This window comes from Pleurodeles waltl, chromosome 4_1 (genome assembly GCF_031143425.1).
Source record: "Pleurodeles waltl isolate 20211129_DDA chromosome 4_1, aPleWal1.hap1.20221129, whole genome shotgun sequence".
Taxonomy (NCBI): Eukaryota; Metazoa; Chordata; class Amphibia; order Caudata; family Salamandridae; genus Pleurodeles; species Pleurodeles waltl.
This window is the reverse complement of record NC_090442.1, coordinates 333857718-333878919: the sequence shown is the minus strand read 5'-3', so window position 1 is coordinate 333878919 and position 21202 is coordinate 333857718. Positions and strand designations below refer to the sequence as shown.

The 21202-nt window shown below is 42.8% G+C and overlaps 1 protein-coding gene across 4 annotated transcripts in view; it reads right to left on the bottom strand.

Moving 5' to 3' along the window:
* The window catches only part of CALD1 (caldesmon 1), a 519621-nt gene that overhangs the window by 287608 nt on the left and 210811 nt on the right, over positions 1-21202 (bottom strand). For all 4 annotated transcript variants that reach the window (XM_069228452.1, XM_069228449.1, XM_069228451.1 and 1 more), the window contains exon 3: positions 8883-9005. In XM_069228452.1, the coding sequence (XP_069084553.1) occupies positions 8883-8953 (71 nt within the window). In that variant the 5' untranslated portion in view covers positions 8954-9005. The remainder of the gene's footprint in view (positions 1-8882; positions 9006-21202) is intronic.

Here is a 21202-nt window from a genome sequence, read left to right as displayed (position 1 = left end):
CCCACAACCTCCACAATGGAAGAAGAAGTGGAAGCATAGGAAGTGGCCAAGCAGCAATAGGAACAACAAAGGTACATTCGGGATAAGGAGTCAGGATAGAAAATTCAGGGATGAAAGGACTATTGAGATAGGAAGCTTGGTTGCCCTGGGGACAGGAAGCAGGCAAGAGAACTTACAAGCTAACCACATGTACACCATATTAAACCAGTTCAACCATACAATGAGGATTGTCCTAGTGAATTGCACTCTGTTGTTTCTGTACTGTGAAAGTGAAGCTGATGAAGACTTAAACATGCAGCTATGTCCCTTTACATAATTTGATGCAAGTGTTTGTGTTTTCAAAGTACACAACCACATACCTCCTGTTAGTTCATATTAAATGCATGAGACTCATGCGTTTATTGTTTTATATTAATGTTACACCACTGCCTTATACCCCCATTTTCTAATTTGCAAGAACAATTAATCACAATTTTATTTGCTCCATACAAAGACTGCATCAAAGTTAGTTCAATGGAATAATACGAGCGATTAATGAAAATGCAAATCCTTTAATTTGACATACACATTTATTTTTTCACAGTTCTTCTTTTGCTCCACAAAAAGACTGCATCTAGGTTAGTTTTACAGAATAATTTGGGTGATTACTGAAGATGGAAATCCTTTCATTTCACATACACATCTATCTGTGATTTCAATTTACATCAAAGGAGAATTGAATCCACAAATAATATGTAGTCCATGTTGCATCTATCCACATCAATCCAATATATCAAAGCTGCCAATCAAGTTTACCATCCTGATAAGTTTAGTATGTGTTGCTCAGCTGATGTGTTTTTTGCAGAAAAGGAAGGCCTTTTTAAAACTGATGGAGGTAACACATCTTACAGACACAAAGAAAGAATCAACAAGGTATGTAGTATGAAGACCCTAGTGTTCTTCTGGGCATTTAAGACAGTTTATCTTGAAGAAATGCCTCCCTGAAATGGGACATATTGGGACACAGAGAAAACTACATTCCCACTCAGGTAACAAAATCAATACAAACCAATATGGATATGGAAAGAAACATGGTTGAAAAGTCACAGACTGCTTTTAAACATCTATGTTTCACCCACCATTCAACGTGGATAATGCCAGTGCTGCTTACAGATTTACCAGCGTGGGTTGAAGACACAGAACAGTGGGGAGATTTTGTACACTTTCTGTTATAGGCAACACATACATTTAATTCAGATAGTGCACAAACCCTTAATGTTGTGATTTAGAGGTTTTCGTTGTGGTTGTAGAAAAGGAACTTGTTTATAGCAATGAAATTGCTAAATCCTCCCTATCTCTCTGCAAGAATTTTCTTGCTTTTGTATGTGGATGGAGTCTAACCTTACTCACCCCATGGCAGCTATGATTAATTAACTCCACAATATGAAATTGAACACTGGTGTTATCCTCCAGCTTCAAATGTGTTTCTGTGTCTTTCACCTGCAGGTGAAGATCAAATTGATGTCATTCTATAATCAGGAACAACGGCCTCACATGACCTTTGGAGAGCAGTAGCAAAAGGATTCACTCTTGTGATACCCTAAGTTGAACTCTATGTTGGCAGATCTGTGGATCTGCTACACCTTTCTCTCATCTGTTGGTTTGGTTGTTGGGAATGACCATCCAGCCAAATTGAAGAACTACTAGCCCATCTCTCTGCTCCCCTATCCAGAAAAAGTCCTTGAGAAAGCGACCAGCCAGTAACTCACCCAACACCTAGAAGACTACAACCTCCTGGATCCCCCCCAATCTGGAGTTCGAGTTGACCACAGCACCAAGACAGCCCTGATTGCAGCCACATATGACATCAAAGCCCTCCTGGACCATGGTGAAACAGCTTCCCTTATCCTCCTGGACCTGTCCACCGCGTTTGAGAACATCTCCCACCACATCCTGATCAACAGACTCCACCACATCGGGATTCAAGGAAACACCCTCAAATGGATCACCTCGTACCTCACCAGCAGAATAAAGGATCAGTCTCCCACCATTCACCATGGATCCCAAGAAGATCATCTGTGGAGTCCCCCAAGGATCATCCCTCAGCCCGACCCTCTTTAACACCTACATGACCCCCTGGCCGTCACCGACCGTCAGATCACACAGACTCAACAGCATCTCCAACACCATGATACACAGCTCATCCCCTCACTGTCTGAAGATCTCTCCACCAGAAAAGCTAACTTCAACAGATGTGAAATGAATGTAGCTGAATGGATGAAAGACAACTCTCACCAACTCAACGTCGAAAACACAGAAGTCCTCATCTTTGGGAACAACACCTCTCCATGGACTAACACATGGTGGCCCGCAGAGCTCAGCATCCCCCCAGCCCCAACAGACCACACCCACAACCTCGGTATCATCCTGGATAGCAAGCTATCCATGAAGAAACAAGTTGACGCAGTATCATCTGCCTGCTTCCACACCCAGATCTTCAGGTGCCTCCCAGCAGACATCAGAAGGACTGTCATGCAGGCCATCATCACCAGCAGACTGGCCTATGGAAACACGCTCTACATAAGAAACACAGCACGCCTCCTGAACAGACTCCAGACAATACAGAACTAAGCAGCAAGACTTGTACTCGACCACCCTAGAAGGACCCATATCACACTCTTTCTCAAACAAGCATTTGCAATGCAGTTGGTCTCAAATTCGTTTGAGGTAGTGCTATTGGCGTTGCAAATTCATAACTGGATGTTTCTTGCCACATAAATTGGTCAAACCTGCCTCATAACTTGGTCTTTTCCTGCCACATAATTCCAGTGGCCCTGCATATAATTAAAGCACTACCATTTACTTTCTTCCTTTATCTGCAGCCAAAAATGAAAATGTTGTCATTTTTCATCCTAATTTAAATCTGCCGTGTAAATTCCAATGGAATACCACCATACAATCAAAGTTTCTGCCTGGCTAACACAATTCCCAAAACATCCTTATTACATTATGACTGACTGTTTGAACACTCTTGATGTTTGGGTGACCCTTCTAGTTTATTTCTCTCCTCTTCTTTTCCCTTTCTCTTCTCTTCTCTGTGGCCTGAATCATGGTCTTTATTGCAATAAGGAGAGATTAATAAAACATATACAATTATCATATAGACCCAATAAAAACCTTTGTCAGAAATAAACGTTTGGCATTAGACTGTAATGCTCAGAACAGCCCCTAGAGAACACCACAATGAATATATAATTTGTAAGAAACATGGTCATGTAATCATATAATTAGCCCCAAAGGGCATAACCACATGAAAATAGAATGGCACAAAGTAATATAGGTAAAATGTTTATTCAGGCCCCAGAGGATGTAGTGCCTTATATATTTCCGGGCCTAGTAGTCCTACTTCAATATAAGATCCTTAGAAAACAAACTACTCCAAGCTGTGAAACAAACATTTCAGCTATAAAAGAGCTTAAAAAGGATTTAATGGTGGAAGGGGTTATTTTTTTGGGGTCTCCATTAACCTGGTGTGGGGATCCAGAGATGATGTAGACAGAAAGAGCACGTCGTGCTGAACATTTTGGTGATGGCCCTACTATCCTAGGACCACCACAGGTTGAAGTATGGGCAAAAGAAAATTGAAAAAGAATGCTTGCAAAGCATTATGTGGAGACTTTTCCCAAAGGCAGTGAATATTGTAGTATCGGCTCTACCACTGTGCCGGAAGAGCTGAGGATTTCCGTATTTTTTAGTAAAGCATTTATCACTTATAAGTGTTTTTGGGAAACTATGTAGAGCAAAGGAGAGAGCCAAAAGAAATGACTCTGATTAGGTAACAGTGTGAACAATGTGACCAGCGCTCTAATACCACCAATGGAGTTTGCGTTGTGAGCGCCATGGCTGCCATGGAGCACGAAGGACAAAGACCAAAGAAACAAATAGTTGACATATATCAGCAATCATGCAATTAACATGTAACAGGGTCAGTCTGAAAGACAAAACAAAACCACTCCATGATGGGACAAACATAAAGCAATTACCAATAGCATCAAGGGATTTTTTAAAGCAAGTCCAGGAACGAGTGAAAGTGATGGGCGTGAGATGGACGTGGTTAAAAGTCTACAGTGCTTACAACAGGTCAATGTGCTTGAGCGCTTGACCTAAAAACGATACTGGCTCCCGATTCAGAAGAGATGCCAGTTCAAGATTTTGACCCAAACCTACAAGGCCCTACACAACAAAGCACCAGCATACATCAACAAATGCCTGACCTTCCACCAACCAACCAGAAACCTAAGATCAGTTTCCCTCTCCCTTGCAGACGCCCCATGGACCGTCGAGCCAGCAGCAGAGGACACTCCTTCTCACACCTGCAGCCAAAGCCTGGAACAACCTCCCCCTGCACCTCAGGACCGCACTGTCACTACAGTGATTCAGAAGATAACTAAAGATGTGGATGCCCAAATGATCATTCCTCCATTGAGCAGCATATGGCTCCAGTGCCTTGAGACCCTCACAGGTCTATGAATGTTTGATTGATTGATTTGATCCACTCCACATTTTTGTTGTTCATTATTGAAAATATGTTCAAGTATTAATGTTAGTACTTTTGAGTCCTCCCCCATCTATCTAAAACAGATCCATCCATACACATATGTGCAATAAACCATGTTCTTTTAAAAACAAACTTAATTTGCTCAGTGAAAATATTATTGTCAAAAACTGACACTAACAAAAAAAAAAAAAATTTTAAGTTGTTTTGCCTATACTTGTGGAAGAATCCTGACACCTCATTTTAAACAATAAGAAGTAAGTGTAAACCACAAAGCAAATATTAATTTTGTTAACTTGAAGGGATAGTTTCACAATGTTGACTTTGTTGTCAACCAATTAGAATTCTTGGGCTTGAGACTGAAACATGCCAGTGCCTAATGTTTAAAAAAGAGAAATGCATTATTTTATTGTCCTGCAGGGTCACAAAATTTTATTTTCCTTAAGATGTATTTCTTTTACAAAGTCAGAGAGGCATTTCATCAGTTGTTATTATAATACAGGCCACAGCGTGACGACACTAGTAGATACCTGGCCCCCTAGCCTACCACTTGCTGGTGGTCTCCAGTTGCTGCTTGTCCCAGCCTGAACCAGTTGCTGCCTTTTGACCAAGTGACACTGCCACTACCTGCATCTTTCCGCCTGGGTTTTCCCGCTCAGCGCTCTCCCTACCAACAGGACCCCCATCCACTCCAGAATCTAATTAATGGAGGCCACGGTGTGACTATGCAGCGGGCGCATGCAGTGGGTGCACTACTGGCACACCAAAGCCATGCCAAAGGCAAGCCTTTCTGTGCTCATCAGTGCCTGGACCGTGTCGGGCACCACTTCACCTGGCCCTTCTGCCTCTGCAGATACACCATTGTGGATCTCTACGCAGTCGACCCCAGAAACTGCAACAAACACTGCCACCACACTGACCCACACTCATGGTAGCACCTTTCACCTGCACCCACTGCCACTTCACCTGCCACTCCACACACACCATCCCACCAACCATCCCCAACCCGAAAGCACCACAGACACCACCTGAAAAAATACACCAAGTCACATGTACCCTTCTCAACACAAACGCGCTATGCAAACACACCACAGAGATTTGGGACCTCATCTCCAACCTCACACCCACCATGCTCTTCCTCTTTAAGACCTGGCTCAACCCCACTTCTGCACCCAACATCACCACCTCAGTACCCAAAGGATACAAGATAACCTATGTGACCGCACCAACATGCCTTGCAGAGGGATCTCCATCATACACAAGGAATTCATCCAATGCACCTCTACAAATGACATCATTCCAGCCATGGAACACCTCAACTTCCAACTCCAAACAGACAGCAAAGCAAAATCTCCTTCAGGGCCACCCTCGCCTACTGTCCTCCAGGACCACTTCCATCCTTCTGCAACTGCATCATCGACTTAATAGCTTCCCTCGCCATAAACTCCAACAACTAAATTTTCCTCGGTGACCTCAACTTCCATCACAAAGACCACAATGACATCACCAACCTCCTTAACAGCATGAACAACATCGGACTCACCCAACTCATCCACGAACCCACGCTCGCTGCAGGCCACATGCTAGACCCCGTCTTCACCTCCAGCAACTCATTAAGTACAGTCACACTATGGAACTCACCTGGACCGACCACTCCATTGTCACTTCGACATCACCAGCTCACAGACCTCCTCCATGAATCTGCCCAGCACCCGACCACAGCTGGAACAAAGTCTCAAAGGACACATGGATCAATGCCCTCAACACATCCTACCCCATCTCCTTAACAACCTAGACCAGAACATCAGAAACTTCAACAACTGGATCACCAACTGTGCTGAAAGTGTTGCTCCCATTGACAAGAACATCTTGGTAGCCGGTACACTGAAGACCTCAGAACCACTAAACAACACCGTTAACAACTAGAAAGGAGATAGGGCACCAGCAGGGCACGACCAACAGACCGCCTTCAAGACAGTCCTCTACCTCTACCACAGACAGTTGAGAGAATAGATAAAAAAGGCTTTAGCCTCATGCATCAAATCAAGCTCCAATAACAGCAAAGAACTCTTCAACAACATCAAAGAATTCTCCAACCCTTCAGCTGCAACAAAAAGATTACCTCTGCACAAGAACTCTGTGACAACCTAGGCAAATCCCAAATAAGCCACATACTCACAACCTTGTTCAACACCTCAATTACCACTCCACCTTCCCCGAGGACTGGAAACATGCAAAAGTCAACGACCTGCTAAGGAAACCATTGGCAGACTCCAGAAAACTCAAAAACTCACTCTCCCTTCTCCTGTTCCCAGCAAAAGTATTAGAAAAAGCCATCAACCACATGTGGAATGCAACCTCCTACTCGACTCCTCCCAATCAGGATTCCACAGCAACCACAGCACCAAGACAGCCCTCATCATGGCTGCCTATGACATCTGAGTCCTACTCGACCGAAGAAAAACTGCAGCTCTGATCCTCCTAGACTTTTCAGCAGTTTAGATATGGTCACCACACTCTCATCACAAGGCTGCACAAAATAGGCATCCAAGGAGCTGCTCTCAGATGTATAGCCTCTTTCCTTACTGGAAGAACACAAAAGTCTGCCTTTCCCCCTTCACCTCTGAACCCAAGGAAATCATCCATGGAGTGCCCCAAGGAACTTCACTCAGCCCCACCCTCTTCAACACTTATATAACACATCTGGCCAGCATCTTCAAAACCCACAGACTGAACATCAAATCCTATGCTAACGACACATGACTCTCCAAAGACACCATCAACACCACAATCAACTTCCACAACTTCATGAGAGATGTCATCAATTGGACAAAGGACAACTGCCTGCAGCTCAACATGGACAAGATACAGATCTTCGGAAACAAAAGCTCCTCATGGAATGCATCCTGGTGGCCCTCAGAACTCGAACCTACTCCTACCCCAACTGACCAGGCATCATCAGGACAACAAGCTAACCATGATGACTCAGGTGAACTCCATCTTCTTCTCCTGCTTCTTCATTCTCTGCATGCTTTGTAAGATTTTCAAATGGCTGTTCCAAAGCTCAAGATGCACCATCACCTAGGCTCTTATCTTCAGCCGACTGTACTATGGCAACCCTCTCTATGCAGGGATAGCAGCTCACCTCCTCTGAAGACTACCTAATATACCGAATGGCATAGCTAAACTCATCCTGAATCTTCTTAGACAAACCCATATCACCACCTACCTCAGGGAACTTAACTGGGTCCCTGTACAGAAAAGATGCCGGTTCAAGCTCCTGACCTATGCATACAAGTCCCTACACAACTATGGACCAACCTACTTGGACCACCACCTGAACCTCTGTCAGCCAACCAGACACCTCAGCTCCTCTTCCAAAGGTCCCTGAAGACCTGGCTTTTTAGCTAATTAACTGGTGCCTGCCAGCACCCGGATACCCTCACAGGTACCAAGAAGCACTTTAAAATTGACAGATTGATTGATTGGTTTATAATACATTTGAAAACGATAATATTTCGAGAGATGCCATTTTTGTTTGGTGATTGATATGCAAATTAATAGATTAATAACTAAGTCATCTGATTGTAAATAAATTGCTCTTCATTGACCTGAAATATATGGAATTCTACCTGTAGCAATATTACATATAAATGGTTAATTTATGATTCAGGTATTCTGTAGTCTAGTGGCCTTTTTTTCATCCTTTTATGTTATTATAAGTACCTTGTTTGTTTGATTACCAAGTAGCATTTGCCTTTTTATAATGCTAAATCTGTAATTTATCATAAAAATATAAAAGCATTTCTTATGTTAAACTACAGCAGAAAGGGAGAGGGTGGATAGGTCTAGTAGTGCTCATTAAACCGTACAAAATCAACAGCTAGGAAAAAGGGGTGACAATGTAGATGCAGGCATTAAGGAAATAAAAATGAACAGAAATTCTGAAAGAATATACCTTGTTTACTGCTGGCATTAACTAACGTTGAGTTTGCCATAGTTTCCCTGAAATTGAAAGTTACTTTGGCATGAAAATGATCACATTCTCAAAATAATCTGAAAAATACTATTTGTGTTTCCTCTGCTGAGTGGTGAGTCCTCTTTTTTCGCAATTTGCAAAAGCCCCATCTATTTTTATTAAGTTAGCCCGAAGCAAACGATTTTCTTACCATTACTATTACAATTTGTGGAACTGTGATCCAGAGTTAATCAATACACAAAACACCATAATAAAACACATGGGCACACAAAAACGAAATGAAATATGCTAACTGTAAAATAATATAAAACCTAGAACCACAAGTAATAGGCGTGCTCAGTCATATGTGCTAGAAAACCATATTATTACCTTTCAGTTTCTAGGCGCATCTCCTCACGCTTTTGCCTTCTGAGCTCTCTACGGCGCTCCAAATCATCCATGATGTCTGGCTAAGATTGAGAAGATCCAAAAGGTATGAATGTAAAACGGAAGCTGTAAGAGATGAAAAGAAAGACAATTCAAAATCCAGAAGTAGCCATTGTAAACGTACACATACTTGAGTGAATAATATATGAGATGAATCACAAACACTAACGTTTCTATTGGTGATTGTGAGAAATGTAGTGCCCTGAGAATATGTCCCCTCCCCCTTTCCCAGAGGGCTGCCCTTACCATGCACACACTCACCCACTAACAGACATCACCATTTAGGTGACCCTGCTAATAAGGAGTTAGGCGCACTTGCCACCTACCTCCCTGATCTGGGTACTAGGTGCCTTTTCTGTGAGGGAGAGAATGAGTTGTGTGTCATTGGCATAGGAGAGGATGTTGATGTTGTGATAGTGGATGATGCTGGCAAGAGAGATCATGTATGCTTTGAAGAGGGTTGGGGCTAGGGAGCATCCTAGCAGAACTCCGCAGATGAGGTCATAGTTGTCCGAGGTGTACGGTGCCATGCTCACTGACTGGACCCTTTCAGTCAGGAAGGAGCAAACCCATCAAAGTACAGGGGCTTGGATTCCAATGTCATGTAGATGATGGATGAGGATGGGGTAGGAGATTGTGTCAAATGCTATAGAGATGTCCAAGAGGATGAGGGCAGCTATGTCGCCTCTGTCAAGACTTCAGATGCTATCACTGGTGGCAATGAAGACAGATTCCATGCTGAGTTTGGGTCTGAAGCTTGAGTGGTGACAAGGAACTGGTGGTCGCTTAGGTATTTGGTGAGGTTTCTATTAATTATTTTCAGTAAGACCGTTGGTGCGAATAGTAGCAGGGAGGTTAGGCTCTAGTTGTTGTGTAGTAAGTCATGGAAGAGGTGGTGGCATTTAGAATGAGTGTGAGAATGATGCTGATGGGTTGTAGTATGTAGAGCAGGTGTGGTGGAGGCAGGGATCCGGTGGGGCCCCTGAGTCGATGGACTTCATGGGGGTGATGCCTTTTTCTGGGGTTATGACAGGCCATGTGGTTAGCATTGGCTACCTGAATAATGTCATGGAGGTGTTTGGCAAGGGGGAGTCAGGTCCGGCTGCGAGCTGAAGTTGCTGTAAATGGCAGTGATTTTGTTGCTAAAGAATTGAAAGATTGTTGCGGGGGCCTGCCAGGGAGTGACCGAGTTGGAGGCATCTGGGGATAGCGACTTAGATTTCAATGTGCTGCTGTCTGCATTGAACTATGTCATCCTCCATTTGCACTGCAGTTATTTGCAGTGACGTTTCACCAGTCTGAGTTCCTCTGTGTACCAGCTGTGGTCTGTATCTTGCTGTATTGCTGTGTTTGAGAGGGTCAGAGAGCCATATCATGCATTACTAACTCATCTGTGGTAGCCTTCTTTCCTATTTAGAGAGGAAGCGGCCTAGCAATTCACAGTGGGTTGTGTTTTCTGAAATGTACCCAAGACTGATTTATTTTTTGGTTGATTCTTGTCCTTAATAACAACATTACAATTGAAAATTATGGAATTGTTTGCAACCAGATCATTTTACCGGTATTCCAAAATGATAGTAGTATTTCTATTCATCAGTTGACACTAAGTGGCACTGGTTTGCCTAGGCATAAGTCCTATGTTTACTATGCCAAAGAAACTGAAATTCCCCCTCACCGATGAGTTAAAGTAGGGGAAAAATGCATCTAGGGCTGCTTTTGATCAGGTTCAGCAGGGATGTGGCCTAGTAGTTTTGAATGGATTATGCTTTTGATATAATACTATGACTGGCAAAGATATGGTTGTTTTTGTCTGTGATGGCACAAAACAAATTAAGTTAATGCATACAGTCGTCAAGATTGATACAAGTCTATACATCCATTAATTCTGTACACTGACTTATGTAAATAAAAAACAACTTACATTTTAATAATGAGCAAGCCTCCCTCTCAAATTCCTTCTAGATTCAAATGTAAGAAGTATTTTTATCTTACTTTTTCTTAGTAAGATGAAATATTACAATTGGTAGATGAGCCGGTTTTGACATACAATTGACATGCAATCATATCACCTCTTACTTTGATGCTGTTACAGTAATTTATTGTAAGCTAGAAAACACATTGAATTTGACCTCATACATGACTCGCAATTCAGTATTGTAATTGGTATGCCCTGGTTCTCTGAGTTCAAATCTCTTACACATGGAGTGTGGTGCTCATTACCATCAAAATCTCCATATGTTTTGAGATCCAATCACTCTAACTCCACAAATTCTAGCTTTGCCTTTAGTGAAGGAAGACAACATAGCTACTCTCAATATTTCAGATATGATGGGATTTATTTGCAAAGGCTTTTATTTGAGAACATAAAGTAGTACTTCTGTAAAACTCTATCAAGTGCTCTTAAACACCTTTGTTTGTTGGTTCCAAAATATGAAACATTTGACTAAAATGGGAATAAAATTGGAATATTTGCATATAGTAGTTAGTACAAATAGAAAAGACTGGACAGTTTGGGGCCAATTAACAAAGGCTTGTAAGAGTACATAAAAGAGCACTCCTGTTTAACTTGGTGCTAGATCTGTGCTCTAAAAAGTCACAAGAATAAATCTTTAAAGCAGAACATAGAACAAAACACTCCCTGTGGTTTCACGGTATGTCCATTACAATTAGCAATTGTCCTTTCTTTTCATCATAGTTTATAGGGCTCTGGACAAAATCAAAACATTTCCCTTGCCCTTTATGTGATTATTATTAGATCGAAAAAATGATATACAATCAATAAAACTCAATAAATATGAGAAACTACTGAATGCATTGATCAAAGTCTGCATTAAGGGTTAGACTGCACCCTATAGAAGAGTTCCATCAAAAGTAAAACCTAGTGGAAGAGGACTGCTTATTGTTCATTGGTAGTGCTTAGTGCAAACAAAAATGCAACACTGGTATCCATAGGTTTACAATGAGTATGTGTCATAGTCAGTGCATAAATAATGTTCTGTTTTGAACATTTAAAATGTCTTATTTTTGCTTCAATGAAAAAGGGTATTGATTATTAGGTAACACTAGGGTGTACGTGGCAACTAAACTCTTGGTACATGCCAGAACACTTTGCCAACAGTTCCAGAAAAATCTGTGCTGGCTGAAGCAATCACACCTACTCGTCTGGTCCTACAAGAAAATACTACCCAGATTCCTGTTCCAAGAATTGCCCTGGTTTGGGCCGTGAATTAGATTCAAGGTTTACCTAATCCTACAATGCTATTACAAAACCTTTCAAGAGCATCATATCTAGTCTTAGCGATTCGTCAACTACATGATCCGGTTAGTGAGTTCCTGTACCTTCCCCGTTTCATCGAGACTCATTGTGGGAGCTCTAGAGGAACATTGCCTTTTCCAAGACCCCCCCCCCCCAACGCTAAAGAACTTAAATATATTTGGACCCTGAATGAAAAGCTTTCTATAGTTGTAAAAAATATTTGCAGGAAAGTAAACCTTCTTCATGTTACATAAACTATTTTGCTTTTACAAATCACTGGACGTTTGTGAATTTTCGGGCACTGTGCCATCAAGGCAAATCCGATTAACTGTACAAACATCTGTGAAAGCTTAATTCACTTCTCCAGTCGGTAGAAGGGCTGATATTTTCTAAGGAAATTAGAACAGGAAAAGCCATTGAGGCTGGAAATTTGTTCGCAGCCAAAATGCTTTTGAACCTAACAGCATAGTTGATAAATATAAATGTTGGACTTTGACCAAATTAAGAATAATGAACTGAAAATACGTGTTGCTTCCTTATTCAACTGTAACTAGAAAGACGGTGTATATATATATCAGTTATATATACAACTCGTGCATGAGAAAGTAGTTTGCAGATCTCAGACATACGGAACGACGACTGCTCCTTGCAGTTGCATGAAAACTTTAACAGACTTGAGCCACCACTGCAAGGGCCACACGCCTAAATGTTTTTGCCCACATAAATTGAGCCAGAGACTCATGCAGGGAAATAGCACATGCTACAAATGTGCACTCTTACAGAACTAAAGAATAGCCCTGCAAGTATCAAAGTATCCCTCATTCCAAGCTTTGAAATTCAGAATGGTGCTCACTGCCGTGTAAAATTGGGCTTTAGGAAGTGTGCATTTTGTGCCCAAATGGGACCTTTTAATTTCTAGGCAACCCAAAGGTGAAATGGATAAAGGGGGTCGAATATTTTTGTACCTGTAATTGTCTACCCTATTTTCACCAGATAGTTTTATTTACTTCACATTCCCCTGTAGGCTTGACACGTCCACCCATAATGAGGTTCTATTTCCATTCGTGGATATAAACTAAGGAGATCATTTGGACTATGGAAGCTGCCTCCCATTCAACTAGAGCGGAAGCAGAGACTCTGTGAATCCTCGTTGTCACTATTATTCGCTTTGCTTAACAGTTATGCTATTGCACGTTAGATACACAAATTTTAATTGTGATTTCCATGTTACGTTTTATCATAGTTAGCGATTTCCATGCTATAGGCAACCATGGTTAAGATATGTTCACGTTAAGTTGGCCATAGTAAATGTAGGCTACGGTTAAATATTTTCTGCTAACATCGTTGCCGTGCTTTTGGCTACTGTGTGTTATCTCACTCTTAATTTTCGTTTCAGGAGCCAATCTAACTGCAATATTTTGAATAGTTAATGCTTTTATTGCTTTTAATCTCTGGGGAAATGTATAATTGCCTGTTTTACTGTAACTGAATAATTGGTGTCATACAGACGGTCTGACCATAATGTTTCAGCCAGTACAAAATATCTTCTAAAGGGCATGCAGCTGTGTGCTTCCTCTGTGTGATGCCTGGGAAGGAGAAGGCAGACATTCTATGGTGAAATGCTAGATTTTGATTGGTTCCTGACTCTTGGGAACTATAGGAAGTTGTACTTTGTTTTAGAAATAATGGGGTACATTTGCCAATATTTCATGCAGTGCAGCAAGTCACCTTGCTGGCTGCGTAAAAGGGTAAGAATGCACCATATTTAAAATAATACAGTGCAAAGGTTCCTGCATTGAAGACAGGTTTGTTTTTGTGCAGGAAGGGGCGTTTTCCTCTTTTTATGTGTGCTGCAGAATGCAGCACTCATAGAAAGAAGATAAACAAGGAGAAATAAAGATTTCTTCTTGTTACAGAGTAGCATTTTGACACATTCACAGGTCTGACAGTAATTTTCTCAATCTAACTTAGTGTTTGTGTCACCCTGAGGCCTCTTTGCGGGGTGCAAGGGCAACATAACTACTTGATAAATATGCCTCTGTACATTTAATTATGCTTTGATAAATTAATCTGATTCAGATTTCGGAATGAAGATGCTCCTCTCTACTCTTCCCCAAGAAGATGCCCCTTCCCCTCTTGAGACTCCGTACTTAATCTTCCCCACTGGTAGAGTTTGGCTCTAGAGCAAATCTATTCTTCCTTGCCTGAATAAGCATTCATTTGGTTCTCAATCAGACAATCAATCAATCAACCAAGCTGTATTTATAGAGCAGAGTTTATCACCCGTGAGGGTGCCCAGGTGCTGGGTTAATGGGCTTTTATTTAAAGAGCCAGATCTTGTGTGTTTTCCTGAAGTCTGTCAGTGAGGGTGATGATCTGAGTTGGAGAGGGAGGGCATTTCAGGACTTGGAGGTGAAGTGAGAGAAGGAGAGGCATCTGCTGTGACTGCGGAGAATGAGCAGTATCTTAGTTAAGGCCAGGGAGGTGGAGGGAAGGTTTCTGGCTGGCTGGTGAAAGTTCATATAGTGGTTCAAGTCAGCTGGTCCCTGGATGTGGAGGGCCTTGTAGGCGTGTGTCAGCAGTTTGAATTGGCATCTTTTCTGGATGGGGAGCCAGTGGAGGACACTCAGGTGCTGGGTGATGTGAGGTTGTTTGGGAAGGTTGACGATCTGTCTGGCTGCTGTGTTTTGTGTCGTCTGGATTCTTCTCATGAGTTTGGTGCTAGTTCCTACATAGTGTTGCCGTAGTCCAGATGGCTGGAGATTAGGGCTTGCATGACTGTTTTTCTTGTGCTTAAGTGGAGCCATTAGAAGATTCTTCAGAGCATACAGAGGATGTGGAAGCATGAGATGGAACCTGAGTTGATCTGTCATTGCATTGTGAGTTTTCTGTCCGGAAGTTGGTCTTGGTTGTGGTGAGGTCTGTTGAGAGTGAGAGGATGAGCTGGGTGTTGGCGCCGTAGGATATGATGTTGATATCGTGGGTTCTGACGATGTCAGCTTCAGGCATCATGTAGGTGTTAAAGAGGGTGGGGCTGAGAGATGGGTCTTGAAAGACGCCGCAGGTGGTGCTGGTGGGTTCTGAGGTGAGGGGGAGGCATTTTCCTTGCATGCACCCCATGAGGAATGATGCAATGCATGTCAGTGCACCTCCCTTTATTCCAATCTGGTGCAGTCTCTTGATGAGTGTGTGGTGGCAAACGGTGCCGAAGGCAGCAGAGAAGTCCTGCCTTTAGAGCTTAACTTGCTGACATCTGCTGCTTAATTTTCCACAGTCTCTCCTAAAACTCTAGCTTAGCTTAGGGAACTTCCCTTCAGGGGAACTGAATATTATTCAATTTGCATATGACTATCTTTAAATAGCTTGTCTTTGCATTTGCTATTTGGATTATATTGAACCAAGCTGTAACAAGGTGATTATTGGTTTATGACTAATCTGACTGAATTAAATTCATTGTCTGCAGATCTACCACTCGCTGTCATCCTTGAAGGAAGATATATGCTTCATGCCTTTGATGTTAAGCCTCAATTCGAAACAAAGGTATATCCACTTGAGTGCAGCTTGTACTTAAATTTGCATCAAGGTCTTACATGGTGCAAACTCAATGCCTCAATGACTCACAGTGGCAGCTAAAGCAAGGGGTGACCACTAAGACCGATGTGCTGCTAAACAAGGTCTCGCTAAAACTTGCTTTATTGTTTATGGGCCTCTTCTCTCTGTTCATCAGCAGAAAAAAAATCATAAATTACACTTAAGTGAATCCAATGAAAGAGGTGAGGGGTATTAGCCATGTCTGCTAAGCGAGCCAAGTGCAATTATGGGGAAATAGAAAATTATAAAAATAGGTGAAATGGATAGAGGGAAATAGGCAAACAGAATTAGTCATCAGGAGTAAGAAAGAAAGAGAGATGAATTAAGGACGTGAAGAAAAATGAGCAGAAGGAAAGCACAATGAAAAAAAAGGAGGAAGAAGGAAAGAGGGGTGGAAGGAAGGAAACATGACACCAGGGAATAGTGATAAGGTGAAAGGTAGGAAGGAAGGGTGTAGGAAAGTAGGAAAGTAAGGGTGAAAGTAAGGATGAATGGAAAGGAAAAAGAAAGGATGGGTTAATGTATGAAACTATGGACAAAAAAGTGAAAGAGTGAATTGGAGAAAGGACGGATGATGCAACAGTTAAATAAAGAATTGGTGAATTGATAGTTGGTAGGGAAAAAAATGGTGAAAAGATGGAAGAGTGGTTGAAAGATTGGAGGAATACATGGATATACTAATCTATGGATTGATGAGAGCACGGATGGAAGAAAAAGTGAAAGTAAGTCTGGAAGGATGGAGGAAAGTCTAGAAGGATAGATTAATGATGGATATATGCATGGATAGGTGGATGGAAGGGCTTGTTTGATGGATGGAAAATTGAAAGGAAGGACAGATGAATATAACGGCGAAAGGATGGCTGTATATACGGATGGAAAAAGGATGAAAGCGAGAAGGGAACTCTTGTAAGTAAGGCTGGGTTCCCTTGCTTTGTTAGTGCTTTGGAATGAAGATGTCAAAGTGTAGTTATAATTTTCTAGCTAGCGCCCTCAGTGCGGCACTGCCTCTGCCAGTCCAGCACTAGCCATGTGGTAGCTGTACTGTCATATCTAAGGTTTTCAGTTGGGTCAGTGCGTCACTTTCAAAAGAGTATTGTGGAGATATTGTCTTTACTCATGTATTACAATTAGATTTGTTGAGGCGCAGGTGGTCTTTAATTCATCAAGAGCCTTATTTACTCTTATATGGAATGGACACTCCACCACAAGTATGATCTGAGGAAGAAGCTTAGATTGTTCTACTAGCGCTCTATTCTCTGGCTGGCAACCAAGCTATGGTGCCTGGTATTTGCAGCAGGTTTGAGCTTGCTACTGGGGCTTCTGTGTCCCCCAGGAAGGAAATATCATCTGTCAACATTTACCTTTGAATGCTCATTCTGTTAATTTTTGCTGTCTGAAACATGCTTTGTTTAAACTTCACTACATGGTAACAGTGTTTCCAGAGCAGTGGAAGCAACCAAAATGGTCCATCACAGAGCTAAACAAAGTATCTAAATGAACAAGCAAACAAACTATTATTTTCCTATTCAAGAAATAATAAAGAGGCAGTGTTGCATTAATGGATTTGTACCTGTCCATATGCCACCTGCAGGAATATCATGTTTTTTACAAATAAACACTGTCAATATTAAGAACATTTCTCACTTTCAAGAATTGTTTGATTATTTAAAGGAATTTAATTGGTTTACATTGGAATAGTTTGGGGCACTGGTGCAAAAAATATGGCTTTGCCCACAAGAAGCTAAAGCAGATAAAACACCTATGGATATTCATCTCTATCTATAGCTATCTATCTATAGCTATATATATGTTTCTCTCTCAGTCTCTCTCTCTCTCTCTCTCTCTCTCTCTTTCTCTGTCTCTCTCCCTCTCTCTACTCTCTCTATCTATCTCTCTCTCTATATATATATATATTTATTGACAAAACGGTCGCAAGGTCACACACTTTTTGCTGGCGCTTTTGGGAGGTCAACCCAGCTCCAATAATGTGTAAAACAAAGAAATAAAGCACATATTTACTAATTATGCTACATTCTAATGATATTTTCAAAACATTCAACGTTTTAAAATGATTATTCATTTTAATATGATGACATTATTCATTTGAGTTTAACCTCTTAGTGAGATTGGTGACCTTACATGTGTTCAACACATCTTTTGCCAATTCACATTTTTTCTTTTTCTATACCTATTTTTACTTGATATCTCGAAATTATTGCAATGATAACCCTTTCATCTTTAATTTTATTTGATCATTAGATAGGTACATAAAGTTCTTCATCCAGGTTCAAACCCCCTGGGTGTTTAGTCTTGAGTTTCATAATGTACAATGACGCCTCTTCTCCTTAGTGTTAAAAACCTTTCTCCTCCTCTTGATAGTTGTGGTACTGCATGTTTAGCAGCTCCCTATGTGTGACAGAAATGCTGGCACCCGTCGGAGGGGAGGAGCTGGTCGGGACCACAGGTGGTCTGAGGCTCCCCCTGTGGTCCCCATCGTGCACACTGGGTGCCCTGGGGGACACCCAGGCGACAAGGCAGGGCCCTGAGGGATGGGGTCCCCAAGGCCAAAATCGGCCCAGAGAGGGGGCTGCATGGCCCCTTCCCCACTGAATTGTGGTGAGCCACAGGGGATGGGGTCCCCTGGGCCGAAATCGGTCAGAGGAGGGTGGCTGCATGGCTCTCTGTCCCCCATTGAATTGTGTGAGGCCTGGGAAATGGGGTCCCTGCAGGGGCCTTGAGGCTCCCCCCACAGCCTCCACCATGCACACTGGGTGCCCTGGGGGTACCCAGGAGACAAGGCTGGGCCAGAGGAATGAGGTCCCTGGGGCCGGAATTGGCTCTGGGAGAGGGACTGCGTGGCCCCCTCTCCCACTGAATTGTGGTGGGTCCCAGAGGATGGGGTCCCCAGGGCCGAGATCGGCCAGGGGAGGGAGCCACCCAGCCCCTCTCCCCCGTTTCTATAAATAATAAAAGGGCTTCCCCCTTTTATCAGGATGATGGACAGCTTACCAAAGGGTTCCCCAGTTCATTTTCCACTGGCACGTTCTTGATGCCAAGGGATCTGAAGACATCTCCACAAGGCAAAGAACTACTTACATTATGTAGATAAGAGGACTGACCGTGGTTGGTGGAGATGTGCATCTTTGTAGTCTTGTTGGCCTCTCTATAGGAAGATTCATGTTATCACAGAATTTTTGCGAAAGACGCACAGTCACAACCATATTGCCAAACGCACACAAGGTCGCTGGAGACATTTCCTTGTGGCCCACTACGCAGCTGTAGTGTAGAATACGTACTAGACATTTACCCAAAGAGACAGAGAGAACTACACTTGGGTAGATATTTTTGTGCAAAACTGTGGACTCTTGTTGGATAAAAGGGCAGTTGAGGTTCCTTTGTGGCACTCACATAGCTACTGACACATCCACATAGACACTCACAAACCCACTCACAGACACAATCAGATACTCATGCACCCACTCACAGACCCTCTCAGACTCTCACACACCCACTCATAGACCCACACACACCCACTCATAGAAACACTCTCACACCTAGAGACACCCTCTCACACCTACTCTCACACCCAGACACTCCCACACCCAAAGACACACTCTCACACCTATTCTCATACCCAGAGAGACAGGCCCTGCGGCCAACTCCCACCAAGCACAGGGTTGGAGGGTTATGGGGGTTAGTCACAGGGGAATCAAAAGTATACTAAAGAATATGAAAGGAAGCAATGGAGCTCTGCATTTCAATATTATGCCAGTACAATTGATCTGGCCTTTGTGCAGATATATTAGATAAATGAATCATTTGGAGGTTAGTACTGAATGAGAAAAAATAAACATAAATGTGAAAACAATTAGTGGAACCATTTGACTGGAACCAGTAAGGCCCCATCAAACACTAGAGAAGGATTCTGCACAGTCAGAAGAATATGTGATCAAGAAGCTAGCCCTGTTTTACTTTCTGGTGGTGTAACGTAAAATGATGACCCCCTACAAAATGTGAAGTTGGGGCACCTGAGTCTCCCATTTCTGACAGATATTCATTGGCCTTGGGGTGGAACGGACCCACCTATAAAGAGTTTGTGGCCCCTGAAGAGTTGAGGGTGTCCGTGAGCCCCAGGGGCTGCAGGTGCTTGTATTACACCCCTGCAAATACCTCAGCAAGCTTGCACATAGTATGGGAACACCACTTATTAGCACACATATACAGCAGCTTCGCACACCAACCCAACTCCAAATAACTTGTTGCTAACCTACCCACCATCAACCAAGACAGCCAACTGACTGAATGAACAACCCTCAGAGTGGCAACCATGCGGACCATCCACTGAGGGTGCCCCAACGGACCCTTCCCCCACCGCATCTACAACCTAGAAACATCACCAATCAGCAGCACCCTGACTCACATCATCAACACTTCCATCTCTTCTGCCACTTTCCTAGAAGAATGTGAACTTGCAGAAATCATTGCCCTCCTCAAGAAGCCCATAGACAACCTGAATCAAATGCACAACTTCTGACCCATCTCCCTTCTTCCCTATTGAGCCAAAGTGATTGAGAAAGTCATCAACAAGCAACTCACTAGCCATCTTGAACTTCACCATCTTCTTGACAGCACTCAATCAGGATTCAGAAAGAACCACAGCACCGAAACATCACTCTTCATAGCCACTGATGACATTCTACTCATCCTGGACAGAGGAGAAACAGTGGCCCTCATCCTGCTTGACCACTCTTCGGCCTTCAACACGGTCTCCCATAACACCCTCATCAGAAGACTCCACAAGATTGTCATACAAGGATCTATTCTCAAATGGATCTGCTCCTTCCTCACGGGAGGAACCCATGGGGTCAAGCTGCCTCCCTTCACACAAGAGACCAAGAAATCCATATGCTGAGTGCCACAGGGATCGACCCTTAGCCCCACCCTTTTCAACATATACATCACACTGCTGATCAACATCATCCAATCACAAGACATCACCACCATCTCCTATGCAAATGACACCCAACTCATCATATCCCTGAGGGATAAAACAGCCACCACTAGAACCAACTTCACCAACTGCATGACCATGGTAGCAGGCAGGATGCAAACCAACTGCCTGCAGCTCAACTCTGACAAGACGGAAGTACTGGTGTTTGGCAACAAGACCTCCCCATGGAACTCCACCTCGTGGATGTCAGACCATGCGAATCTAGGGATCATCCTAGATGACAAACTCAACATGACAGCTCAAGTCAATGCAGTGTGCACCTCTTGCTTCAACATCCTATGAATGCTACAAAAAATCTTCAAGTGGATGCCTCAGAACACCAGATGGACCATCAGACTGGACTACAGCAATGCTTTTTATGCTGAAATCTCCAAACAACTCCTCGCAGACTCCAAACCATCCATA